This window comes from Verruconis gallopava (genome assembly GCF_000836295.1).
Source record: "Verruconis gallopava strain CBS 43764 unplaced genomic scaffold supercont1.51, whole genome shotgun sequence".
NCBI lineage: Eukaryota > Fungi > Ascomycota > Dothideomycetes > Venturiales > Sympoventuriaceae > Verruconis > Verruconis gallopava.
Genome location: NW_015622187.1, coordinates 83,297 through 107,624, shown reverse-complemented (window position 1 = coordinate 107,624; position 24,328 = coordinate 83,297). Strand labels below are relative to the sequence as shown.

The window sequence follows — 24,328 nt, the reverse complement described above, 5'->3', positions numbered from 1 at the left end:
ACCAGCGGCAGTGCGGGCCATGCTGCTTCAGCATCGCTTGCTCACCGACGTGAACGCTACCGGTTCTACATGCGCAGCCTGACCTGTCGCGAGGGCGCCGCAGACAGCGTGGGTGGCACTGAATGCCGCGGACAGCGCGTGCAGCACCGCGCACGTGAGTAGCGAGTTCCACTTAGTATGCCGCTCTGGGAAGAGCGAGATATTTCAACGGACGCACAACGTGTTACTCATATTGAATTCATGTCCTTGGACTTCTGCATGACGCTACGAGCCAAATAAAGGCAGACTGGATCCACTCCATCTTTTCGAGTACAACGGGAGCTCGGCTCGAACTCCAGACCTTTTTCCGTTCCACCACATGCTCCAACGCGTGCAGCACGCTTATCGGGTGCAGTAGCCACCGTCAATGAGGATGTCAGCACCTGTGAGGCGGAAGAAACACGCGCCTTGGTTAGCAAGATTGCCAATGGTCTTCTAGCCTGGGGGGTGTGCTTGCTCACCGGTGATGTACGAGCCGGCGTCGGAGGCCAGAAGGACGTAGGCGCCCTTCAGCTCCGTGGCCTTGCCGTCGCGGCCCATCGGAATCATCGAGCGCCAGAGTTCCTGTGTCTCCTTGGGCACAAAGTCGGACAGGCCAGTGTCGATGTAGCCGGGCGAGATGGAGTTGACGCGTGCGAAGTCACGCCACTCATTGGCGAGCGAACGCGCCATATGGATGCAGCCGGCCTTCGCCACGTTGTACGAAGTCTGTCTCGCGCAATCAGTTGTCCAGTCTCCAACAAAGCAATTCGCGCCAAGGACAAGGAAATTGTTTTGAGAAAAAAAAAATAAGAGCATGGAAGAACGCACCTGTTCCTGCGGGAAGTTGGCAATGTGGCCGGACATGGACGCGGTGATGATTAGGCTGCCTGTCTGCCTCTCCCTGAAGTGCAGACCGACCGCCCTCGCGCAGTTGAACACGCCGTTCAGATCCGTCTCGATGACTTCCCTCCACGCCTCGACCGAGCCATTGAGGATGTCCGTGTCGCTGGTCCGACCCGCGTTGGCGATGAACACGTCGATCTTGCCAAAGTCCTTGATGATCGCCTGTACCGTGGCTTCGACCTCGTCGTAGTTGCCCACATTGAGCTTGTACGCCTTGGCCTTGACGCCGTACTTTTCCTCCAGCTCCTTGGCGTTCTTCTCGCCACCCGCGGGCCGAGAGCTGTAGGTGATGGCAACGTCGGCGCCCATCTCTGCGCAGCCGCGCGCAGCTTCGGTGCCAATGCCCGTCGGACCGGACGCTCCGGTAACGACGACGACCTTCCCCTTGAGGGAGAGGAGCTCTTTGAGCGATTCACCCTTTGGCACTGGGATAGGCATGGTGAGACGTTAGCCTGATACAAAGTAGGGAAAGCTATCTGAAGGAGAGATAAGATAAGACGGGCGTGGGTCACTGTCTCAATTGCTTTGCTAGAGAAGACGGCAAGAGGGAGGGAGGGATGGAAGAAGCAGAAGCGGCAGAAGCTGTCGCGGGGGCGACACAATGTATAAGAAGCTACTGAGGCCGAGATGCAACCTAGCACTGTTTGAGGGGTAGCACGCGCGAGCGAAGAGAAAAGTTTTGTGCGTACGGACAGTGTTGCTACGGAAGTTCATTCGTTCGTGGTGGGGTGCGCTGTCTGGAGCTGCCAGCCATCCTACGTCACGTAGCTCCAGTATTACTACGAGTGATGCAGCATTAGCTCATCAAGGGGAGAAGACACGCTGGGCCAGACATGAGCAATTTCTAAGAAAGCTGTCCCACGTTGGCTAGAGTGGCAATTGGGGCGTTATTTTCCCGTCCCATTCCACCCATCCATCTGGACCCTTCAGGAGCGCTGAACGCTGTTGCTACTCCACGCCGAGCGTTTTGTCACGTACAGCGAGCGATGCCGCGGAATCCAGCAATGAGAGTACCGACGTCTCCTAGGGGGCCCGCCTTTAAGCGCTATTGAAGTTGGGCCCGTACGTCACTAAGCAGCCCCAGCGGAGACTTGTTTGCTGGGGTACTGGCCTTTCGCACGACTCTCGCTCGCCGATAGTCGGGAGCTCTTCAGCTCCACGCACCCTAGATGAAACGGGCTGAAGCTCTTGCACGGAGTTAGGGCTCGCGGGGACCAGCTCTAGGCCATGAATAAGCAACGTATAATCCGTACAGCGATCCAAGAGGAGGGGGGATTCCGTCGAACAAACAAATACGAACGGAGAGTTTCTCGTTCCTGTATGCGAGCTAATCAGAAACTAAAACCCCAAGGTCGAACAAACCGAAGTCGGACCGGGCACTCGTTGGCTTCGTGGCGGTGCGTGGCCGTGCCAGCTCATTTCTGAAAGCGTATCTAAAGTCGTGTTCCTCGAATTACTCCGCTGTTCGGCGTATTGATACCCGTGGGGTCAAAGCCGCTCGATGTTGACTAACGAACAAAAAAAAATCTTGCCGTGCGAGTTTGTGAGCGCTTTTGTCGACGGCGGGACAGCCTTTTCAACTCGGCGGATCAAGCGACCCATTGTCACGTACAAGTTGAAAAAGCCGAATCAGAACGGGTAAAGGCAGGAGGAGGGATTAGAAATGCTTCGTCGCAACGTTTTGAAAAGTGTGGGATGCGATCCGGAAGTATCGGTCACCAGGGGCGTGACGGATCCAATTTTCGACTTTCAAATGCCTAAGTTTACTGCGTGAATCAACGTTCTTCTTCTCTTCCTGCTGCTCACTACTCCAGCGACTTATTGGCTCGCCACAAATCGCTCACACTCCATCTCCCTCAACTTGGTTGTCGTCCTCTTTCCTTTTCTTTTCCCCACATGTTTATCCTCACTCCTGAGGCGGCATTTTCTCAAACTCCTGCAGCCCTTCGATCTTGGCCCACTCAGGTCTGTCCCTCACGAACATGGCGACCGTCGGCGGGTGCTCGTCACGGAACTGCTCGTCGAGCGTGCCCCTGTACACCGTGTGCCACGGGAGCTTCCCGTACTCGCCGCCAAAGACGACGCTGCCGCACTGCTTGCAGAAGCTCTGCGTCTTGTCCGTGCCCTTGTAGGACTTGGCGTGGTTGAGGCCAACGTGCTCGACGGCCCGATCCACGTCCGCGATCTTGAAGTTTGCTGCCGTGAAGCCTAGGATGGCGACGAACGCGGACCCGGTCACCTTCTGGCAGTCGTTGCAATAGCAGATGCACGAGAACATGGGCTCGCCCGTGACCGTGTATCGAATCGCTCCGCAGAGGCAGCCTCCCGTCATGGTCTTTGGAGCTGCCTCCATCCTGATCATTGGGGCGCGAAGCAAAGGAATTTGGTGCCGGGAAGTCGAGCTGCAGGAGAGTAAGACCCGGCAGCGTGATTTCAGGCGATTGATTTTCGAATAAATGGTATATCTCAACAAGCGGCGCGCAATTGATGCCCAGGAGTCAACAGGTAAGCCAGAGTATGTTGCGCGTGTAGTTTCTGCCAGGACAACCACACGTGACGTTGAAGGAAGCAGATCTTTGCCGTAAGCACTGGTTCACTTCCCGGCCCGTTCCCAATATGTCGGAGTTTCCAACTCAGCAGAGTGCGTGCCTAATATGACCAAGATATATTTTTAGCAGCTTTTTTTTTCTTTTCCTATCGGGTTGATCTTTCGCTGTTCTTCTTCGGCCTCGGTGGGGCACCGCGCACGCGAAGAGACAACGGACTTGGTGTACGCGAGAGACGTTGATTGGGAAACCGCCGGGGCCTGTTTGCTGTCTGGTCAAGCGGCTATGCAACATATTCATGTATAAGTAGGTGTCGCAGCGTTTTAAAGGGTTGTCAGTCATAGGACGGCACAAGGCTATGGTCAAATGGCGATTAGGGCGACTGTGGGAGGCCAGCTGGGAAGAGTAACGGTAATATAGTGCTCATGTGAGATCGTCAGCAACAGCCCACGTATACTGAGGACTGTAGCAAAAAAAAGCAAAAAAAAAAACAAAAAAAGCGATCGGAATGGGCGATGGGTGGCATTTTCGCACTTGAGCGCCACGGCCCTGGACTGTTGCTTGACTGCCAAAGACTCTGTTTCAAGCGAGTCTGCGTTCAGTAGAGGAAAGGGGAAGCCGAGTGAAGTGAGACATATCTGCATGACGATTTGCTAGCTAAGAATCGACAAAGCAAGAAACAAGCAGCAGCGGGCACTGGGGAGAGCGGGGGCCAGAACAGGAAAGACGAGGGTATCGACACAGAGCGACGACCAAAATGGGCGAAAGGAGTGTATACGGTAAAATTTGACATGCATCCACTGTACTTCTTTGACAAGATTGTATTCCCTTCTTTCTCATTCAGGTAGGATGTGCCGTTCACAGCTTGGAGGACGGCCAATGCACGCGCAATGGCATGTCCGTCTCGATCTTCTCTTCGACAACTCTGCGCTCGACATACTGGTGCGGCCGGGTTAGCAAAACGCGTCTGTTGGGACATAGTGTCGGTTGGGGAAAATCAGACACTCACCTCGTCGCGCGGCTCTCCGTACTTCTGTGTCCACCAGCTTGGGCGCGTAGACAGCGGACCGTCAAGTCTACCGTCATAAAAGCCCTCGCGGGCGAAATTTCGGCGGCGCGGACGCTCGAGCTCGACTTCCTCCTCGAAATACTCGTACTCTCTCTGATCGCGCTTCGGGCGTCCTTCGTAGTCCAGCTCGATCACGCGTGTGCCCTCGCGGCGACGCTCAACATCCACGTCGACGTCGATCTTCTTGGTAGTGGTGGTGGCCTGCCGCTGCGTGCTCTCGGCTTTGGCCTTCTCGGGGTTCTTTTCGAACTGACTCAGGTACTCGATTGCGGCGAGGACGCCCTCCCTCGCCGAGGCCAACTCCATCTCGCGATGCATGAGCTTCTCGTACTCGTGCAAGACCCACCAGATCCTCGTCCTGATGCCGAGCCACCAGCCCGCGTTGGCGACCTTGCGGGTGTACTTCTTCATGGAGCCGATGGCCTGGTTCACGTCGCGCACCTTGGTCTGGATCCACAGCGTCTTGCCTTTGTTATGCCGCAGCGCCTCCTTGACCTCCTTCAGCGCGAGCAGGCGATCCAGCTCGGCCAGGTCGGCCTGGACGCTCTCGACGAGACGCACAAAGACTTCATTCTCGCTGCGCACTTCGAACAGCCTCTTGCACTTGACCAAGAACTCGGAAAACTTGTAGGTCGCGCCGATGGCCGCTGCAGCGCCGCCGATGGAGATGGCACCGACTCCCAGGCCCTCGAGGAAGTGGCGACCCGAGTGACGACCGTGACGAGACATTGTTTACGAGGTGCCAGCGGCAGGTCTTACGGCGCGATAGGACACGTGTGGACAGTCGTAGCGGTCGTAATTCGTGACTGATGACATGAAGAGCGAGCGGGGTTCAGCGGTAGCGATGGCGGTTGCGGATGACGGAGTTGCGTTGGTGGTGCATGCGAGAAAGCGGGTGGTTGGAGTTGGTTGGCTGGTCCCCTTATGCGTTGTAAGGCTGGACCACTCGGACTGTGTTGTTTTGGTGGTTGACGGGTGCAGGGGATCCGCGTTTGTGGCTAGTTCAAAACATCGCCTCGACGAGATTGCGACAACCACGCCCCGATGCGATCCCGCGTCCAGCCCGCTTGGTCAATTGACGGATGCTCGGTGTCGGAAAAATGCTGCTCGAAAAACCAGCCTGCCAGACATCCCGAGCCGTAGACTCGCCGGGCTGCACTCTAGCAACGATCCGTACTGATGTTGCGCGTAGCGGAGCAAAGTCTTTTGCAACGAGGAGCCGGGAACTAAGCCCAGTATCCTCGTGCAGTTTGCCCGACCGAGAAGGACGGCTGATATGGCAGGCTTTGAAAGGATGAAGCAAACCTCAGCTACACGGCGGTTGCGTCGTTGGCAGCAAAAAAGTCGAATGCGGTTCTTTTTCTTCCACCCCTCGTAGGTTTTGCAACGTCTGTAGCTATGCTTGGGCCTTTTCTGGCTTTCTCAAGCTCCGACTCATGGTCTGCTGTTTTCAAACAAGAATTGCGCTCGTCCTGGAGCATTTGCGTCGTCTTCTGACAAACGCGTAGAACAGAGTTGATGACCAATTCACACATAGGCTGAAAAATGAAAAAAAAGGCCGTGATGTACCACCTCATTCGGCCGTCGTACCGTCGTCAAGAAACTAGACAAGTTTTGTTGAGACTTCAGCTATATACTTCTTTAACGTGGACGAACGCCTAGCTGCAACGCCGATCATAAGGAACAAGATTTCATATCACAGGATCTCTCTGCCGTAAAGATCATTTCACCTTGGACACCATGCGCTCATGCGGACTTCCTTTCGATTACCGGCGCATTTTGGGTTGGGAAACTCCCGAGCTGATGTCGTCTGTAGGCGCAACGTGCCAAGTTGGTCGACGTATGATCTGGAAAAAGTCAAAGTATGGAGATCCGCTCCGCCCCCTGCCGTGGAAGAGTGCGACGAAATCGAAGAGCGGGATGGGCAAAACTTTCGAGGGGGTTGCCCAAGAGAAAAAAAAATTCCAAGGGCTGGGGTGAAATGTTCTCTTTCAACGTGTCCAGATGTGCGAATGCAGTTATTACTCATTCATTGCAAAATCGCAGGTGCCATACGCCGATAAGAGCTCGTAGACTGAGATCGGACCGCGCCGCACATCAAAAATCGTCAAGCAAGGATTACCTCAGTGGCGCCTCTTCACCAAGCTCCACTTTTTGTGCCCGCCTGAAGAATCGCGGGCAGATCAGCCGGGTCGTCGGACGCATATTCAAAAAGGAAGCACAAGAATTGGCTACTTCTGGGCGCTAATGCGCATGATTCTTTGCTTCCTGGCTCAAGATTACCAAGAGCAGAATAGGCACGAGCTTGTTGACGCCGCCCCTGCCAACGACGGACGCGTCGTTGGCAAGATAAGATCCCGCCCAAGTGGAAGCACCACCTCGCCGGTTCGACATCTTCGGTACGAATCAAGCAAGGGTTGCACCTTGCGGAGGGCGAGCGCTCGAACTAGGCTGCAAACATACGCTCCCAACCCAAGTCCCGCTCACAGTTTCGCTGTCGTCATTGGTGATCGCTTGGCTCCGATGCCATGTTCATACGACCTCGTTATCTATCGCACCTTCGGACGGCGTGGACGGAATGCCGGGTCAAGCCTACGTCTTTAGTCCGCCATGTAGACGTGACTGCAGATCTTCAGTTCCTCCACAAAGCAAGCACTGGTGGCTGACTAGAATGTCTTGGGCAAGTATATGCTCGCGATGCAGGCACCAGGCCATGTTTATCCCGCGATGCGATCCGTAATCAGTTAGAACCACCGTGGAGCTGTGAAGCTTTAAGAGAGCCTCTCTGCGAGAAGGCCAGAGGGGATCAAAAAGTATCGCGCTTTGGTTGCTGTCTTCCAACCTTGCCTCCATCCTTTCTTGGTCAACTGCCTATAGCCATCATGAAGTTTGGCTCTTCGATTGCTGCGTTGTCGGCGGCGGCAGCCTCATTTGCGAATGCCTCTCCAGCCACAGAGCGGAGAACGCCTCCTCTCGAAAGGAAGGATCTCTTTGGCAACACAGAATTTGTCAAGCGATGGGACAACGAAAAGATCTCACCCAAGGTGATGATCATATCGATGTTTGATCCAGAAGCCGCCGTGTACGTAACATTACGCAGTACACCGAAGGACATCTAGTGGCATAGCTTCCAACCGTCGCCAGTGACCATTGGCACGAGACGACAGGAAGAATGCTCGCGTGACCGCACCGGCCAGCGTCTTGATCACTCTACGGCGGATGAGTCTTGGACTAATTCTTGTATTCTAGATGGTACGGAATTCCAGAATTCGATGTTCTTGCTCAGAACATCACGTTGCCTGGTTTGTCGCCACTGTTTCCGCAAGTTCATTGCACGGCCGACGGAGAAATCTGTCAGTTCACCACAGGCGAAAGCGGTATGTGGTGCAAATTGCACGCGCTTTGCCAAGAGAATGTACTCATCCCTTGGCAGAAATCAATGCCGCTTCGACGGTGATGTCGGTCGTGCTGTCACCAAAGTTCAACTTGACAAACACGTACTTCATGGTCGCCGGCATTGCCGGCATCAATCCGGAAGTTGCTACCATCTGCTCTGTTACGTTCGCCAAGTACGCTGTCCAGGTGGCTCTGCAGTACGAAATCGATATCCGAGAGCTCCCAGCTAACTACACGACTGGCTATGTACCCTTCGGCGTGGACAAGCCCGACGAGTACCCAACGTCCATATATGGAACAGAGGTGTTTGAACTGAACGAGGCTCTGCAAGACTATGCGTACCAGGTCGCTAGCAAGGTGGCTCTGAACGACAGCGACGAGGCCATTGCATATCGTGCGAACTACGCTTCGGCGGACATTTATGCCGCTGGAGCCGCTCCGCCTGGCGTGTACAAGTGCGATGTCGCGACCAGCGACGTCTACTACAGCGGCAGGCTGCTTGGTGAGGCGTTTGGAAACACGACCAAGCTGTTCACCAATGGATCTGGCGTGTACTGCAGCACGGCCCAGGAGGACAATGCGACGCTTGAAGTTCTCGTTCGCACAGCGGCAGCCGGGCTGGTGGATTTTGCGCGCGTTCTTGTGATGCGCACGGCTTCTGACTTTGACCGTGAGGTGAGTTTTTGGGAAAAGAAGCCAATGGAGGCTCTCTTCGTGCTCACACATTCCGCAGTACCCGGGCGAGTCAGCGGCATTTAACCTGTTCTACTCGACACAAGGCTCGTTCCTACCAGCTATCAAGAACTTGTACCTCGCAGGTCTACCCATTGTCCAAGGCATCATCAGTGAGTGGGACTCTGTCTTCAAGGCTGGATTACCTGCGCCAAACTACATTGGCGACATTTTTGGCACACTTGGTGGCAAGCCTGATTTTGGACCCGCCGACTTCGACGTTACTCCATCGAAGAAGCGCGAGGTGGAGCAGCCAAAGAGCAGGCTGGAGATGCTGAGACGTCGGGGACCTAAAGCCGGACCAGCCGTCACCGCATAGCTTGCCGTGAAGACTCAAACATGTATATGAGGAAAAAACAAGACGACATGAAAATGTACATAATGATCCGAAGATATAATGAAGTGAAAATTAAGGAATCCCATGATCGGTCTGAGAACCGAGAAACTCAAATCAACTTTCCCTTCAGTGCTGGTGTAAAGTTTCTGGTCTGTACTTTCGCTTTGTAAGCTTCGCCTAACATCTCGTTGATCTAGATCACCATCAAGGCCGACAAAAAATAAACACGAAGAAGAAAATATGACGGCTCGGAATTACGTTCAGCCGCACTAGCAGGTGGCTCATCGTACAGACGTGCCTTCAATCCACCCTCTGACGAGTGTGACTCGCATCCCGGGGCGCTCTATGCGACAAGTGGATCGAAAGCAACTGCGTGAAATGAACGCAAAATCGCGTTGCTAAAAGAGCAACAGCTTCTTGAAATCAATGGTTCAAGGCTGAGGCAATATCACGTGACAGGGATGACAATGAGGATTGGTGGGATCCCGGATCCCGCAGGAATGAGGAATCTGGGGTGTCAGTTCTCGGGGCGTGTCAGTCATGAGAGAACGAAGACGGGTCAGCAGTTCTGTTCATGCAGAGTTGTCGTCGCGATAAAGTTCATCCATACTTTTCAGGAGAGAATTCAGAGTCGGCACCGGGCCGTCAGCAGCTCTGCTCTCTGTTGGCGTTCGGCACCTTCCAGGTGACCGACACGCATTGTTGCGCACGCCTCCAGTGAAGAGACATACCAGCCGGTCGAGCATCCCAGCTCATTCGTCCTTCTAGAAGCAATTATTTGATGAACGTGTGAACCGTGGCCGAACGCCGTGGCATGTGTTTTCATGTGTGACCATGATTGCCAGACCTCGGGCAGCGGTAAGCGTGTCATTGTGATGAGTGTTTGAAGTCTTTACGAGGAGGGAGCGAGAGGAAGAACGAGCACAACGACAACGAACCAGCCCGTTACATCGTTCTTGTGCTCCTTGATTTTTGATTGTCTTGTCGTACCAGAAGCAGAACAGACTCGAGGGGGTTTGGTTTCCAGCGTCGCGAACATGCTGCTCTGGCCAAACTCAGCGAATGCATTGGCGCCACAGTCAAACGCCCAATCCCCTGTAAATAGGCACAGCTGGCGCTCGACTATTGCCTTATGCTTGCACATGGCGCAGCCCAACCAGTACGGAATGCTCTGCAGCTCCAAAACGCGGCTCTCTCCTTCTTGGCCCGATTCCTAAGGGTCTGCTCCATCTTCTGCGCCAAAGTTGAGAGCACTACCATCTTGCAGTGACCTCTTTGACGTCTCCGCCGTCCCTCTTCAACCACTCCGCTGAGCTCCCTCCACCCGCAGTGTCATCCACGCTCGCCGCTGTCGCTCGTTCAACGCCTCTGCAGTCTTTCCGCGGCACCTGCTTCCAGGAATCCGAGAACTGGAGAAAGAGATCGCCAGGGCTATAGAACCCACCTCTGTGTTCGGGCGTGAATAGGAGGTATCAGGCCGCGCTTTGCTGTCGAGGATGGCGTTCGGCGTCCGCGGAGCGAGGACGAAGGTCGCGCCATCAAAGTATCCAAAGGTGCCTTTCCACGGCTTGCGATGCGCGCAGCTGGTCTCGTCGCTCATCGTCGGCGGCATCATGACGTTCTTTATCTACCACCTAACACACGACAACTGGAAGACGCCGTGGACCTTTATCTTCGTATGTGCGACCTGGGCCTGGCCCTCTTTCTTTTTATCTTCCTCTTTTTTTTGGTCCCCCTTTCTCTTGAGCAGACGTGCCGTCCAGGGAACGAGGCTAACGAGGGCATGGCCCCCCGCAGTTCTGTGCCGCGTCGATGTTCACCATAGCCGCACTTGCGCTCACCATCGTCCTGCACTTCTTCACGGGCTTGAACCCGCGCTTCAATCTCACCGTCAACAGCGGCCTGTTTGCGCTGTGGGCGGCCGGGTTCGGCATGCTGAGCTGGTGGGCTAGCAAGACGCTGTTCCACTCGTGCGACGCCGAGAACGTCATCGGCAAGGACGAGAACGGGCGCATGGTGTGCCGGACATACAAGGCTTTGTACGCCTTCGCCGCGCTGGGATTGTACGTAGCCCCAAGCCCCGACGGTGACGCCGGTGCCTTCCTCCCTTGGCGCCGCGACGCCCCTCACGTCGGGAGCTCCTTCCTTCCGTCTCTCCTTTATTTGAAATTACTGCTCGAGCCGCATGCTGACCGCCGTCTGCGCCTTCCTTTAGCATCTCCACGCTCCTCGCGCTTCTGCTCGACGTCTACGTCTTCCGCCAGGCCAACCGCCTGGGCAAGTATCAAAACATGAGCAGCGGCGCCGGTGACCACCACCGCGACGTCAAGCACCCCGAAGCCGACGATGCCGACCACGAGATGGCCGGGTACAACGGCCAGGAGATGCCGGCCGTGTCCAAGTCCGGGTACAGCGTGCCGCAGGGCCAGTTCGAATACGACACGAGCTACAGCGGTGCAACGAGAGGCTTCCGCGACTGAAGAGCGGCCTTGAACTGCCGACGCGCATCCGAACTTCGATCGGCCTTGCGGAGGCTTGCTCGACTTTTACTTCACAAGGACCTTTGCAACCCCTCCTTCCTCTTTTTTTTTTCTTTCCCCCTGTCTCGCCCAGCAGTCCGCGAGTTGGAAAGCTTGGATTTGCGACGATTGTGTATGGATATGACGGATTGAATGTGATCGTATTGGAAAGTGCTTCGATTCACGTTTTGGTCAATGGTGTTTTTTTTTTCTTTTTGGTGCAATGATACGATCGGGCTCGACATGGCGATGGCGGGCTCAAACTGGGAAGAATTGGAAGTACTTTTAAAAGTAAAGAGCAAGACAGATATCCGAGTACGAGCAATTAATCCATTCCGCTGAAAACGGCGACTTCACATATGTTATCAACTTTGCAAATATTTTTTTTTTTGGAACTTTCTCAGGTCGAACTGAAAATTGAAGCGGCGCAGAAGAAATCGGATTTCAGAAGTGACCTCTGCTATCCAGGGCGGCAAGTCTTCCACGCGGGACGAGAGCCCGTCAATCCAACTGTTCCTAAACCATGTTGCATCACCAGATCCCGGGCATCAGACCCGGACTGCCGAACTACATTCCCAGTTCTCATAGCCATGCCGTGGCTCCATCGAAATGTCGCCATTCGTACCCACCGCTCATTCCAACGCCGTACAGAATGCCCACATAGTCCAACACGAAGCAGCCCGCAGGGGCGAATAAAAAGACGAAAAAGGGAGAAATCGCGCCCAACCGCGCCTTTTGGGGAGCAGGAGGGAGGGGCGAGGGAGGGAGGAGGGAGGGGTTTGGGGTATTAGCTATATTACATGCAGGTGCACGCAAGCATTTGAAGCCAGGTGCGGACAACTAAGGAGGAAGTGAGAGAGATCAAGAGGGAGAGGGCGGGAAAGAGGAGAAAGGAAATGAGCCTTCAAGGATCGAGAGAGGGATCAGGACGTCTGCATCAAACGAAAAAAAAAAAATGCTATCTGAGCCTCTGCGAGGACTCATGCAACGGCAAGCTTGCCCTTTGAGCTGACGGAGGGCAGCTGAGCGCCCATCAGGTCGTCGAACTGGATGCTCAGTGAGCCCAGGTTGGATGGTTTATTCCACGTAGCGAGGTCCTTGGCCTGCTTGCGCAGGATATTCCGCAACGTGTCGACGTCGTCTTCGTTTTCGGGGTCCGCCAGCGGCCCGCCGAACTGCTCGGCGAAGAGCCGCGGGTAGTCTGTCGGCACCTTGGGCGGGGCGGTCCTGCCCTCGTCCGATCGGGTCGTTTGCGTGACGTCGATCAGCTTGCTGGACGTCGCATGCCTGTTAGCGAAGGTGAAGGTGTAGCGGAAGAAGGGGAAGGGCTGTGAGCCATTGCGTACTCGGACGTCGAGGTGCAGAGGCGCTCCAAGGCGTCGCGCTGCCTCTTTATCTCCTCTGGATCAACCTGCGGGCTGCTCCGGGCGTTGTCGCCAACGGCGCCATAATGGTTGGGCGGGTACGGTTCGTTCAAGAGCGGGTGCGTGTCCGATGGCTGCAGAAGTAACACGATTCTCTCCGTCAGCATGGGCTGCCATTTCGCAGCGACAAAAACAGGCAAGGGGAAGAGGGGGGTTGCTTACGTCGGACGTAGACTCTCGCCTGGCGAGGCCCAGACAAGAGAGACAGACTCCCATGGAGAACGGAGTGTTGTCTGGTGTTTACAGCCCGGCTGTTTGGCTAGCGAAGGTGGGTGTCATACATTTGCAGAGATGAGATGCCAAAGAGAGACCGTGAATGCGAGAGCCGGCGGTAAGATGACGCTGTGCATATCCTGGCCGACCGTCGGGCGCAATAGATCAGCTTTGGAGCTCTCCGTACGTACAACAAAGCTGGATGGGTTGCGGTGCAGCATCGGACGGTCGGGTGTGGCGCGTGATGTGGCTCAGCTTGTCATTTCCCACGCTCTCGGCGCCGGCTCGCCTGCGCTAATGGTTTGTTCCACGTTGACGATGATTCCCTACTCGGCTCTGTGGTGCGTGGAGCATACGTATAGGAAGTTCCATCTGCCGAATGATTACTGTGTTGCTTGCATGACGCGATCAAATTCAAAAAACCAGAGAACGACCGCGTAGGAAAGCGGACGTTGGATGTGGACAGCCCTTTTCCGCAAGTCACTTTCGTTCTCATGGCTAGCAATGGTGAACGCTGAGATCAAACCAGACCAGCACTCTTTCAACATGCAGGTTGCCATTCAAAGCTGTCGGATCTCTCAAGAGGGACGCATCTGAAATTGCACCGTCATTATCCGCGGTCTCAGAGTAAGGCTGCACGCACTCGTGTGACATTACCGCCATGAGTTTTGGGCAATATGTGCGTTCAGCTCATTTCCTTCGATGCTTTCTCTGGATCGGGAGCGACTGTCGGCCGTCTCTGGTCGAAGCATAGGCTTCTTCATCAGGACGGTTGGGACGTAGCAGAATGGGCGGACGCAGCCTTTGGCTGCTCTAACATCACACAATCACATGCCCCATCCTGCACACCCTAGCCGTGAAGACGCGTGCAGAATCGAGCGAGCAACTCCTACGGGAGAGAATCGGTCGAAGTGGAAAGAAGAAAAGGGCGAAAAGGCCTCGACAGAGAAAGTCAAGAATCTTGTCGATCCGTCCTAGGCTGACTGCTTGACGATGTACGATGATCGAATCGGGCGGCGAGCGCTGCTGCAGGCGGGGGAACCGCCCGAACGAGACGGACGGGACCCAAGGCGTTGGTTCCCGTGCCTTGCAGAAATGATGAGCTCAAAAAAAAAAAAAAAAGGCGGAGCGTCGACCTCGACGACAGGGTCGTGTGCTGATTGAAGCAGCACATCAAAGATTCCCGCCCCAGCCCGCAGGACGAGTAGTGTACGTGCCTCAAGCAGCGGTCCCAGTTCGAAGACGGGAATGTACGGGCTGGGCGTGCGTGTGTGCGTGTGCAAGTGCATGTTGGCATAGTCCCCCCAATCCGGGGGGTGTGCGCATTTCTAGCTGCGGGCAGAACCCGAGGATGAACGCTTTTATGATTATTACAGTATTGTTGATTATGCTTGTCGTTATCATTATGCCTTGTGCAGGCTTCCCCCTTCATCGGTGTCCCTTTTCAAATCCGACATCTCGGCTCAGAAAAGACGAAGAAAAATCAGGCACGAATGTCCGGATTCGTCGACGCGGGCATGATGAAGATCTTGCATAGAGTCTACGTGGGAAGCATGAAGTGTGTTCTTTGACCTTGCCGCCGAAAGCTTACGAGACGCCTCCGTCTCGAGCCTTATTGACCTGGCGGATGCAGACAACGTGAGTACGTGAGCAAATGGGGACGCAAGTGCAGCGCCCCAGCGTCACAGACGCCAGTCCACACACCGTTCGAGTCGACCCTTACCTTTATTTCCTTTTTTTTCCCCCTCCATAATGAGCTGGCTCATCCATATGCCGGCTTGTCCGTTGCGTCTTCACTTTGCGCAACGTCGTACAAGACGGGAGGAACGCCTGCGGACCAGCAGGAAGAGCCATCGGCGCAGAGGTAGTCGTAGCAGCAGAAACGAAGCAACCAACATACGCACCACTGCCCGAAGTCGCGCTCAGCGATCCGACGAGCACGATCCGTTTCGGAAGTTTTTTTTTTCCCTTCCCTTTCTTTTTGGGGCATCTTTTCTAGAGTGCGGGCGCGGCTGCAGCGGCGTCCGCCCAACCTGCTTGGGGGGGCCAATTTCTGATGTGCTAACGTCAAGTGGTTTGCTCTTGTCGCCAGCTTTGTCTGCACGTTCGACCTCGTGACGATCGAAGCGCTCCCACTACTCTCTTACTGCTGCCCGGGCGGACGATCATTGGGTCAAAAGAGCGAGGTTGACTTGGGGTAGCAGCAGTCATGAGCGCGAGGACTGAAAAGGTGTGCCGGGTGGTGGGAGACAAAAGGAAAGAAAATGGCGAGGGAAAACGTAAGCACGGGGGTGTCTCTAACTTTGTAGTGCGGTTGAATGAAAACGACGTTTGTGAGCTCTTCTTTATTTCTTTTCTTTTCAGTTTTTTTTGTGTCTTTTTCTTCTTCGCAATTCTCTTCGGGTATGTTTTCTTTTCTTTTCTTTTTTTTTTTTTTTTTCTTCTTCTTCTTTTACTCGGCCCTCCCGCTTCCGTCCGGCGGTGGGGTCAATCTGGGCTAGCACGCACGTTTGAGTAACTTTGGAGTGGACGATTTGGGCGAGCAGCATGCAGACAGGTGGCATTGGGTACGAGGCGTGTAGGTGGGCGTGTGTCGGTTTCGACAGACGAAGGAGGGGAGTCTAGGACCGGATGGCGGTACGAGCTCTCCGTGCGGACAGTCAGAACATGCAGGCCACAAGATGGACACAGAGAGAAACAACCAGTGGGGGTTCTAGGCCAGCAGGAAAAGTGGCGTATGAAGAGAGGAGGACGGAGAAAGGCTGAGGGAGGACACCGCTGATCGTGGGCGTGGGTTGGCAGACTTGACGGCGAGGGTGTTCGGACTGTATGGAGGCACAGGGACGGCTTTGCTTGTCCGCTGGCGGGACGAGCCACTACCTTGCTGCTGCGGCGGATGAAGGGCTACACCTGTGAAAAAACTACTCGACGTGGGTTGGTATCAATCAGGCGGTGGCTGACCGCCGGCTGCTTGCTGCTGGCTGTTGACTACGGAGTGCTGGCTGCTGGCTGCTGGCTGCTGCTGGTCGCGAACCGAACTGCGCTTTGGCCGGAGCAGGTCCTAGCACCAGCTTGTGCAAGTCGACTTGAATCCACCACCCGCAACGGCCACGACCTGCACCTGCAACGGCACCAGCACACAGACGAAGCCGGGCGGCTGGACCGTCGTGGTTCCAGCGTACGGCGGGTCGCATGTGCTGCGGTGGATTTCGCACCACTTGCCCAGTTGCTGGCCAGGGCGGTTCATGCTGCGCTCTGCAGGACAGCCGGGCCGGGAGCAGAGCAGCGCAGAGCAGAGCAGATGCGATCAGGTCAGAGCACAGCACAGAACAGCGCAGGAAGGCGAGCCGGCCAGCGCGCACGCGAAACGTTGGACGTGTTCGGCCAGGGCAGCCGGTCGAGGCGTTGGTTCGTTGCGGTCATCGTGACTCGCGGTGGAGTGCGTGCCGCCTGTTCCTTACACCGCCTGGGCGGATGCTGGGCAGTGCTGGGGCGTGCGGTGCTGTGCTGGGGCGTGCTGCCGTGTGCGCCGTGCGGCCGCTGCCGACGTGCCCGCCCGACGACTCGTCGTCTGGCGGACTCTGGGCCTCGCTGGCCGGACACGTCAGGCCTGCGCTTCCCTTGTCGTTCCCTGCCCGCCTGTTCTGCGCCGCCCGTTATTCCCTCCGTCGCTACCTGGCACTAACCTCCAGCGCTACTACATCAGCGTCCACTCGACCCGAACCTTCACTTCCACTCTTTTTCCACCTCCGCTACCGCAGCCCCGTCACCGCAGATCCGAGTTCTTGGGTCCTTGCCATTGCCATTGCGCCGCTGCCTTTTCTCTTCTCCCCCTCGTCCTTTCTCTCCGCCTCCCCCATCCGTCTGCTGCTCGCTGCTGCTTCCAGCCTCGTGTCTTGTGCCCCCGTCTGTCGCCCTCCGTTGGGCCCACATCCAACTTCCTCTCGACGCACCCTCCACGTCTTCGCCGGTCCTGGATCTGGGCGGCCACAAGACCATGTGTGGCTGCGAGTACGCCTCTTAACGACGAGACTCCTGACACCCTCATTTCTCCCCGCTGCAGGTTCAAACACACCCTGGGGCTGCTTACCTATACCGCGTTCGTCGCGGTCGCCGAGACGCTCTCCACGCCTTCGATTGACCCGTAGAGTACCCGATCGCTCCGTCGTGTGATTGTGTGATTGTGTGTGCTTGTGTGAGAGCGTATCTTCAGAGCGAGGGTGCGTGTGCGTGTGTGCGTGTGTGCGTGCGTGTGAGAGAGGGAAGAAGCACGGGGGGTTTGCACACGGTCATGGCCGAGGTGTCGCCCTCCTGGACCTCCCAGGGCGGACACGGCGAGCACACAAATGGAGCAGGAGCGGTGCACTTCGGGAATACCACATCGTCGCCGCCGTTTCCGTCTTCCGCCTTCGCAACTTCCGCTGTCCCGGCTACGACCATGACGACTGCCACCACGACCACCGTCACGGCTACAGCTTCAGCCACGGCTGTTACGCCTGCTGTTGCAGACGCCGCTGCCACCGCCATCACCAAGGACCGGCGACTGTCGACCTTTGAACGCGTCCTTGCCGCGCATCCGCCCGTCCTCGAGAGCCTCCTCGCCCAGCTGCCCACCAGCTCCATCCTCGACCTGTATCACACAAGTCCTTTTCTGCGCTCGTTCCTGCAGCATTACCCACTGGCATGGCAGGCGCTGAGCTTTCGGCTTCCTCAGCCAGCCATCAACTTCGCATCACCTGGCGTGGAGACGCCGGAGTCGAGAGAACGCCAGAGCCGGCAGTACGCTCTCGATATACTGCTGATGACCGTGGTCATGCCCGTGGCCACGCGCCTGCGGAGCCTCGACTTGGACAACACCGCAATCAGCGGCGGAGCTCTGGTTTCTCAAGTGCTGGAGCCCCGGATCGCCACGTTGCAGCACCTGTCCGTCCGCGGGTGCAAGAACGTCTCGATCAAGTACCACATCGTGCCATTCCTTCAGCTGCACAATCCGCACGCCCACCCGTGGGCCACTGAATTGACCTTGAAGAGCCTGTACACGTACCGCTGCCGCCATCACCGTCGCCGCCCGTACTTGCCCAGCTCGCTGGTGCGCAGGGACTCGGACTCAGAGCCGACACATGAGCTGATCGAGATCTGCCACCAGCTTGGCATCTGGACTGACACGGCGTGGTGTCCCACGCCCGGTGGCCGCTGTTTTCGGAGAAAGGACTATCACGGCAATCGCGCTGCGCCGGGCACCCAGGAGGTGTGGGTGCCTTTCGACAGGTTGTGGCGGTCGGGCAACAGGATTGGCCCGACTGACGACAGACGACCGTCACGAGGCTCGGACGGCCGACTGTGGGAGGACAGCGAGGTGGGATACGACGGCGAGGCCCTGGGCACGGAGACGTTCGCCGCTGACGGCAAGTACGTGCCGACGCACCTGCGCGCCAGCCACACCACCTTCGTGGACAACGTGAAGTGCGATCAGTGCGGCGATGCCATCCCCGAGCGCTGCGAGACGTGCAGCATCAAAATGCACTGCATGGGCTGCCGCAAGACGCTGTGCGCTAGCTGTGCCTTTAACAGACCCATACCAAGGAAGCGAGTCAAAGTACAACATTTCCCGTCGCTGCTCGGGTCGTCTCACTCGACCGTTACGGCGGGTGCGCCGCAGAACCAAGCTGTACCCGCTCCGGCCAATGCGACTGTCGAGCAAACCTTTACGCAGACGTCGACAACGACGTCGTCCTTCTCCACTCCGTCCTCGTCACTGTCTACATCAGTCTCCACTTATACGACATCGCTTCCCCAGCGAACTCCATCCAAGCGTGAAAAGAACAAGTTCTGGTGGGCACCTGGGGCCTACCGGTCTCCTAACCTCATGTCGGAGCTCCCGCCGGACTCGGACTCGGACGACGACGATTCGAGCGTGGCGGGAGCCAACCAGGCAACCAACCCCGCCGCTCCGCTCAAGTTGAACATGCACTGGTGCTGTATAGAACCCATCTTCTCTGGCGGTGGTGGTGTCGCATTCTTAGGCCAGCCAGGCCAGATGGGCGGCTCTGGATCTGATCGCATACGCGCCGTGCCGCTACCGAAACGCAAGGAGTACGAAGACCCTGACTTCCAGCACACGCTTGTCGATCCGCAGAGCATCGAGAAGTTGAAGAATGTGCGGCTGTACGAAGAGATCATGGGCGAAAACGTGGACATTTTGCCTTACCTGCTTCAGGACAGTTTGGACCTGCAGCAGAACACATGCCCACGCAGCTTGTGCCAGGACTGCTATCGCAGCTTTCGGTGGAGAGTGCCGTGTCGAGGATGCAAGCGTCCTCTGTGCAAGGAACACGACTTCCGCGGCCTCAAGGTGCGCAAGTGTGGCTTCCGGGATCTGAGCACGGAACGCGAGTATGTGAGAAACCCGCCTGTTCAGGCACGCAACAGCATGGGCAGGAGTGGCAAGTGGGACGTGGCCGCCATACCGATGTTTCGTGGATCCAAGAGCGCGCCGGCAACGGATCACCCCAGCGGCACGAGCGTGCCTGGGGCTGCCCATGTCGACGAGGAAGCTTCTCTCCCCATGGTGAGGATCGCGTCCACGGCAAGTTCAAGCGCGGACAGTGGCCAGCTTCTAGCCTCGGCACCCATCCCCGCAGGTGTCGAAGCCGCGGTGCACAACTTTGACATGACCGCCTTGATAGCGGACCTTCCGCCACGTTCCGTTCCAGGACCTTCACGGCAGCGGTCCGTCTCCCTCTCGGACCTAACCGACAGGGCGTCGGCCGCCGCCAGCTTTGTCAACGCATCCGCCGCTACTCGAGTCGAGTGGCAGAAGCGACACCTACTCCCGGGCAATCCTAACCACCCTGTGCAGTGGCAGGGTTGTGGGGCGTACTTTTGCCAGTACCAGCGGCCCATCGGCGACAACAGGACGAGATGCTCTGCGCAACTGAAAGACTGCACTGAGTGCGGGGTGCTCGTCTGTGAGGTACGTTCTCTTTTAGTTCAATGTCCGCTCTCGCTTCCGCTCCCTCTCCCCTCGTTTATTTTTTTTTTCTCTTCAGCGGCCTCTCCATTTTATAGCATTTGCAGTTTCCCAACAGGCATTTTGCTAACCTAAGGCTTCTGCTTTGTAGTACTGCCTCCTGGACGCACCCTGCTGCCCTTGCACCTTTTGCTCCTCTACCTTCCACTGCCCCGTCTGCGCGTTCAAGCCCAACGTGCTTGCCCAGTGCACTCGCGAAGAGGAGCTTCGCGCCATGGAGCAGGCCCGTGAGCGTGAGCGAGAGCGTGCACGACTTGAGGAGGAGCAGCGCGCCGCGGCTGACGAGGTTGCTGAAGCCGTTGGCCAATTCTATCTGGGCATGGATCAGTAGACGTGAGAGAGCAGATGGCCGTCAACCGGAAGGCTCTTTGCTTCTGAGTGCAAGGTCAAAAGGACACATGTATGTATGGATGTACACATACGCATATCTAAAACGCCAGCTCAGCGGGGAGAAGACCGCGATCTGCCCGCCCGTGGTGGACAGGAGGAACGTGCTTTGGTCTCACGTGTCTGCTTCCGCTGCTGCTTTTTGTCCTCCTGGCTGGACTGGATCTTTTGTCTTCTCGTCCTTTTATTTGTTTGCGTAGCCTGTGGGCGCTCCTGAACCGGCTGGTTGGCCGGACGATTGAACTCGATTTCCCCCCTTTACCCGACTGCATTTGTTGTTTTCGATCAGAGTCTGTCTTTTTTTTTTTATTATTTTTTTTTTGGGGGGGGGGGGGGGGGGATCTCAACTGTAGAACAAAGACGATCAGGCGTGTTGGCAAAGTGGGGACGTTTTGGGCTCAAATGGGAACCAGGAGGGTGAACTGGAGAAATCAGCCGTGTACCGATGGACCTGTTCAGAGTAGCTTTTGAAGAAGCCGACAAGAAAAATAAAATTTGATGTAAAGAAAATGTAGGTACTCCTCCCGCCACTGGAACGGAGACTGGGTGTGCAATCCGCGACGCTTTTCGAGGTTGGACGATTCGCGCGTTTTGGCGTGAGATTGTTATAGGCTCCATACGTGTGTTGCGTTGGCGGCCGTACCAGAATGAGTAGCACGAATATGCATTCATTATGGATCATCCTTCTCTATCTACGCGCCCGGATCCCCATTTTGTTTTTTGAGTCGTAAGCAAGCTCCCTAAACATGCGGAGGAAAAGGGATGAGGTCTTTGACCCCCTTTTCCCCCTTCCACCTCTTCAAAAGAAGAAAAGGAACACAAATGATTCCACTCCCCCCTCCCCAAAAAAAAAAAAAAAATTTCCTGTCCGAACATCACGTTTGCCCCCCCGTACGTTTCCGTCACCAGAAATGATCAGTTCGTTCTCGATCCAACAGTACAACAGTCATGCGTGGGACGTCCCTCCTCGGATTTGTGAAGACCAAGCCCAGTCTTTCCAATCCTTCAACACACGTATACATGTGTATGCATATGCATATATACAACAAAAACATTAAAAAAAATTCCCAATATGCCCCGTGATGTTGTAACGCGGAAGGAGGATCGGGGAAGAGAGAGAGAGAAAAAAAAAAAGGAAAGGAAGGTCGTCGAGAAGATCGTACGTGGAGAAAGGGCCGGATGCGATGAGGGACCGCTCTAGGCGAGTAGGAGGGAGAGGGAGATGGCGGCAGCGAGGGCCAGCGCAGTCGGAGCAGGCAAGACAGCGGCGGCGCCCTTCTTGGTAGCGTTGATGGCCCGGTCCGGAAGGATGAGCTCCGGCTCGTACGGGCGGGCGGGCGGCTGGTTGGCGAGGGTGCCGTTCCAGCAGTAGTCCGCGAAGCAGGAGCGGCAGATGTCCGGGACGGGGGTGGCGGTGCGGTCGAAGGAGCGGCTGAGGATGGCGCAGCCGACGCAAGCGGGCCAGCGGGCGTCGCGGGAGGCGTTGCCCATGGTGGCGACGTCGTAGCCGTTCTGCACGATGGCGAGCTGCTGGGCCTTTGTGTACTCGAGCTGGAACGTCGACACGTTGGACGCGTACACGTACGGCGCGTTGGGCAGGTACACGATCAGCGGCGTGGGCGCCGAGGTGTTGGCCGCGTCGCAGCCGAAAAAGGTCGGTCGATTGTTGAGGCCCAGGTTGACAAACGTGTTCTGCGCTGGCACCGCAGGGAACGCCGTCCCGTTGGCGATGGCGTGCAGCGACCGCTCGTACGATGCCACCATCGCCGTCCCGTTCGGCCAGTTTGCGGCCCCCGGCGCCACTGTGTCCGCGCTCGAGTCGATGGCGAAGATGACGTCCACCGCCCGGCTCGGCTGGATGAGTGGCGTCAGCGGGATGTTCTGCAGATCTTCACCGCCGTCCACCAGAGTCAGCGTCACATCGCCCGCGCTCGGGTTCGAGCCCTCGTTCCAGCCTCGAAACGGGTTCGGCGCCCAGTCCGCGATGTCCTCCTCTGCTTTGTCAAGGCGTGAAAGCAGCGCCTCGAACCCGGCCTTGACCACGCCCGGCAGGCTGGTTGAGTTCAGGTTCAGAAGCAGCTGGTTGAAGAGCGAGCTCGAGGTGCCCATGACGAAGCTGGCGCTGTCGAACCCGGCCACACAGCTCTTGCTCGTGGGCAGTACGCCGTTGTCGAACTCGGACCCGACGTACTGGACTGGTGCGAACCCGTACACGGTCGGATCCCATGAGCCCATCTCCCAAGGGTTGAACTCGTAGTTCGTGGCGTTCAGCGAGACCAGAAGTTCGCCCGGCGCGCGTCCGTCCGCGACGACGACGGGCAGCGGCCAGTCGCCTTGCTGGAAGGCCGCATCTTTTGCGATCGAGGACCACGTGTACGCCGGGCCGCCGTCCGTGGCGTTGATCAAGGTGTACGCGAGGGCACGGCCCCAATAGTCCGTCAGCGTGGTGTTGTAGCCAGCGTCCTCCTTGCCTTGCACCTGGTCGTAGATGGTCGTGAAATAGTCGGCCGTGTCGACGACGTTGTCGATCGTGCCAGAGGCTGGAGGCCCCGCGAGGATCGACTCCTGGAAACCCCACAAAAACCCCGACGCCGACTTCTCCGCGTTGCTGTCCAAGAGCGTCGGCACGGTCGAGAAGTTGTTCATGTATATGCTGCCGACCAGCCAACTTCCGCCGGACAGTCCGGAAAGATACGTGGAACTTTGCAGCAGTCCCCCAAGGTGACCGGGATTCGTCGAGTTCGTTGTCCTGCTGTCAAAGGCGGCGATCAAACCAGCTCCGTTCAGTAGTGCTCTCCATCCACCTCCTGACGCTGCAATGGCAATGTTTGGGATGTTCGAAATGTTGCTTGAGTGATTATCAATGTACGCGTTGGTATCCAGTCCAGTGATGTTCAACCTGCCGAGCAAGTCCTTTAGAGGATCCACCGTCTTCGGTCTTCTCGTCTTCAGCCAGTCAACCTCGCTCTGCGATAGCTCGTGCGCTGAACGTATGCTTGGCCGTGTCGTAGGACAGTCAACCTCCGTGGGAACATAGCCATTTGGGGCGTCTGGCGAGCCACGCTTTCTCGCTGTCACAGTGTCTACCAGATTTCTTCCGGAGTTGGGCTCTGTTATATAGAGACCTGAGAAAGTATACTTCTTAGTGAACTTTTCTTGCGTCTGCGAGTCAGTTATGCATACCTTGCGCGTGCCAAAGGACCCCGGCAACGGAGAGGGCGCCTAAGACAACCTTGATGCTCATCCTCAAGCTACCCTAGATGCAGATCGAAACGGAAGCAGAAAACTGCACAAGTCCAAGTGCAGTGTCTAGCAAAAGAATAAGGCGAGAAGATGATGCAGTGACTGAGCTTGAATCATGTAGAAACAAGCTTGGACTGAGCCATAGTATACCATGATAATGGCTCTGATGTAATATCCCAAGCTGGCATAACAAGGAAGATCACGCTGTCAGATGCGCACAGAGAGCTGCCTTCTTTGGGCATACCACCAAGTTCAACGGAAGCTTCGGAACAACATCCAAGACCTCTAATGGAAGGTGTCCACTTGGCATGACCAGCTGTCGGCCGTGCTGCCGCTCCTGATCCAGCAGGTCATTCCTACGGCGGTGGGGCACGAGCAGAACCAGAATTTCGCTCCTCTTGCCATGGCGGAAGGGCCTGCTAATCTGTACAGTATCATGTCTTAGGCGTGACGTTTCAAGTGTCTGATGATCGCTTTCTGTAGGAGATTGGTCATTCGCGGCCCAAAG

The 24,328-nt window shown here is 56.4% G+C and overlaps 8 protein-coding genes across 9 annotated transcripts; 3 read left to right on the top strand and 5 right to left on the bottom strand.

Annotated features, from left to right (window-relative positions):
• Window positions 1–200: 200 nt before the first annotated feature.
• PV09_09003 (L-xylulose reductase) lies at window positions 201–1,610 on the bottom strand. Its single transcript, XM_016362990.1, has 3 exons — window positions 850–1,610; window positions 501–747; window positions 201–422 (listed from the first exon to the last, which is right to left on the bottom strand). The coding sequence occupies exons 1-3, from the start codon at window positions 1,360–1,362 to the stop codon at window positions 382–384; spliced, it is 801 nt and encodes a 266-aa protein (XP_016209215.1). The 5' UTR covers window positions 1,363–1,610; the 3' UTR covers window positions 201–381.
• Window positions 1,611–2,773: 1,163 nt separating this feature from the next.
• Window positions 2,774–3,277, bottom strand: PV09_09002 (uncharacterized protein; the record flags this gene model as incomplete). The annotated part of the gene is made up of 1 exon (XM_016362989.1): window positions 2,774–3,277. One exon carries the CDS (start codon window positions 3,275–3,277, stop codon window positions 2,831–2,833), a length of 447 nt encoding a protein of 148 aa, XP_016209214.1. The 3' UTR covers window positions 2,774–2,830.
• Window positions 3,278–3,970: 693 nt separating this feature from the next.
• Window positions 3,971–5,631, bottom strand: PV09_09001 (uncharacterized protein). The gene is made up of 2 exons (XM_016362988.1): window positions 4,480–5,631; window positions 3,971–4,409 (listed from the first exon to the last, which is right to left on the bottom strand). The coding sequence occupies exons 1-2, from the start codon at window positions 5,266–5,268 to the stop codon at window positions 4,329–4,331; spliced, it is 870 nt and encodes a 289-aa protein (XP_016209213.1). The 5' UTR covers window positions 5,269–5,631; the 3' UTR covers window positions 3,971–4,328.
• A 1,379-nt stretch (window positions 5,632–7,010) lies between these two features.
• PV09_09000 lies at window positions 7,011–9,122 on the top strand. 2 transcript variants are annotated; one of them, XM_016362986.1, is made up of 4 exons: window positions 7,011–7,621; window positions 7,789–7,916; window positions 7,973–8,610; window positions 8,669–9,122. In XM_016362986.1, the coding sequence occupies exons 1-4, from the start codon at window positions 7,422–7,424 to the stop codon at window positions 8,984–8,986; spliced, it is 1,284 nt and encodes a 427-aa protein (XP_016209211.1). In that variant the 5' UTR covers window positions 7,011–7,421; the 3' UTR covers window positions 8,987–9,122. The 2 variants fall into 2 exon arrangements, with proteins under 2 accessions (XP_016209211.1, XP_016209212.1); XM_016362987.1 differs by having other exon boundaries at window positions 7,011–7,916.
• A 1,030-nt stretch (window positions 9,123–10,152) lies between these two features.
• On the top strand, window positions 10,153–11,883 carry PV09_08999 (uncharacterized protein). Its single transcript, XM_016362985.1, has 3 exons — window positions 10,153–10,680; window positions 10,802–11,067; window positions 11,220–11,883. Exons 1-3 carry the CDS (start codon window positions 10,501–10,503, stop codon window positions 11,482–11,484), a joined length of 711 nt encoding a protein of 236 aa, XP_016209210.1. The 5' UTR covers window positions 10,153–10,500; the 3' UTR covers window positions 11,485–11,883.
• On the bottom strand, window positions 11,832–13,447 carry PV09_08998 (uncharacterized protein). Its single transcript, XM_016362984.1, has 3 exons — window positions 13,110–13,447; window positions 12,870–13,021; window positions 11,832–12,795 (listed from the first exon to the last, which is right to left on the bottom strand). The coding sequence occupies exons 1-3, from the start codon at window positions 13,161–13,163 to the stop codon at window positions 12,504–12,506; spliced, it is 498 nt and encodes a 165-aa protein (XP_016209209.1). The 5' UTR covers window positions 13,164–13,447; the 3' UTR covers window positions 11,832–12,503.
• A 3,425-nt stretch (window positions 13,448–16,872) lies between these two features.
• Window positions 16,873–20,874, top strand: PV09_08997 (uncharacterized protein). The gene is made up of 2 exons (XM_016362983.1): window positions 16,873–20,133; window positions 20,282–20,874. Exons 1-2 carry the CDS (start codon window positions 17,452–17,454, stop codon window positions 20,519–20,521), a joined length of 2,922 nt encoding a protein of 973 aa, XP_016209208.1. The 5' UTR covers window positions 16,873–17,451; the 3' UTR covers window positions 20,522–20,874.
• A 547-nt stretch (window positions 20,875–21,421) lies between these two features.
• PV09_08996 (uncharacterized protein) lies at window positions 21,422–24,113 on the bottom strand. Its single transcript, XM_016362982.1, has 2 exons — window positions 23,761–24,113; window positions 21,422–23,702 (listed from the first exon to the last, which is right to left on the bottom strand). The coding sequence occupies exons 1-2, from the start codon at window positions 23,819–23,821 to the stop codon at window positions 21,775–21,777; spliced, it is 1,989 nt and encodes a 662-aa protein (XP_016209207.1). The 5' UTR covers window positions 23,822–24,113; the 3' UTR covers window positions 21,422–21,774.
• Window positions 24,114–24,328: the final 215 nt, after the last annotated feature.

Bases quoted from the DNA above. Each gene is read 5' to 3' on its own strand.
- PV09_09001 (XM_016362988.1), bottom strand. From the start codon at position 5,268: ATGTCTCGTCACGGTCGTCACTCGGGTCGCCACTTCCTCGAGGGCCTG. The intron at 4,410-4,479 runs GTGAGTGTCTGA...CGGCCGCACCAG, and splicing joins ACGGAGAGCCGCGCGACGAG to TATGTCGAGCGCAGAGTTGT.
- PV09_08997 (XM_016362983.1), top strand. From the start codon at position 17,452: ATGGCCGAGGTGTCGCCCTCCTGGACCTCCCAGGGCGGACACGGCGAG. The intron at 20,134-20,281 runs GTACGTTCTCTT...TCTGCTTTGTAG, and splicing joins GCGGGGTGCTCGTCTGTGAG to TACTGCCTCCTGGACGCACC.
- PV09_08996 (XM_016362982.1), bottom strand. From the start codon at position 23,821: ATGAGCATCAAGGTTGTCTTAGGCGCCCTCTCCGTTGCCGGGGTCCTT. The intron at 23,703-23,760 runs GTATGCATAACT...ATACTTTCTCAG, and splicing joins GGTCCTTTGGCACGCGCAAG to GTCTCTATATAACAGAGCCC.
- PV09_09003 (XM_016362990.1), bottom strand. From the start codon at position 1,362: ATGCCTATCCCAGTGCCAAAGGGTGAATCGCTCAAAGAGCTCCTCTCC. The intron at 748-849 runs GTGCGTTCTTCC...TGCGCGAGACAG, and splicing joins CCAACTTCCCGCAGGAACAG to ACTTCGTACAACGTGGCGAA. The intron at 423-500 runs GTGAGCAAGCAC...TCCGCCTCACAG, and splicing joins CGCCGGCTCGTACATCACCG to GTGCTGACATCCTCATTGAC.
- PV09_09000 (XM_016362986.1), top strand. From the start codon at position 7,422: ATGAAGTTTGGCTCTTCGATTGCTGCGTTGTCGGCGGCGGCAGCCTCA. The intron at 7,622-7,788 runs GTACGTAACATT...CTTGTATTCTAG, and splicing joins TTTGATCCAGAAGCCGCCGT to ATGGTACGGAATTCCAGAAT. The intron at 8,611-8,668 runs GTGAGTTTTTGG...CACATTCCGCAG, and splicing joins CTTCTGACTTTGACCGTGAG to TACCCGGGCGAGTCAGCGGC.
- PV09_08999 (XM_016362985.1), top strand. From the start codon at position 10,501: ATGGCGTTCGGCGTCCGCGGAGCGAGGACGAAGGTCGCGCCATCAAAG. The intron at 10,681-10,801 runs GTATGTGCGACC...GGCCCCCCGCAG, and splicing joins CGCCGTGGACCTTTATCTTC to TTCTGTGCCGCGTCGATGTT. The intron at 11,068-11,219 runs GTACGTAGCCCC...GCCTTCCTTTAG, and splicing joins GCCTTCGCCGCGCTGGGATT to CATCTCCACGCTCCTCGCGC.
- PV09_08998 (XM_016362984.1), bottom strand. From the start codon at position 13,163: ATGGGAGTCTGTCTCTCTTGTCTGGGCCTCGCCAGGCGAGAGTCTACG. The intron at 13,022-13,109 runs GTAAGCAACCCC...TTACTTCTGCAG, and splicing joins GGCGAGAGTCTACGTCCGAC to CCATCGGACACGCACCCGCT. The intron at 12,796-12,869 runs GTACGCAATGGC...TGCGACGTCCAG, and splicing joins CTCTGCACCTCGACGTCCGA to CAAGCTGATCGACGTCACGC.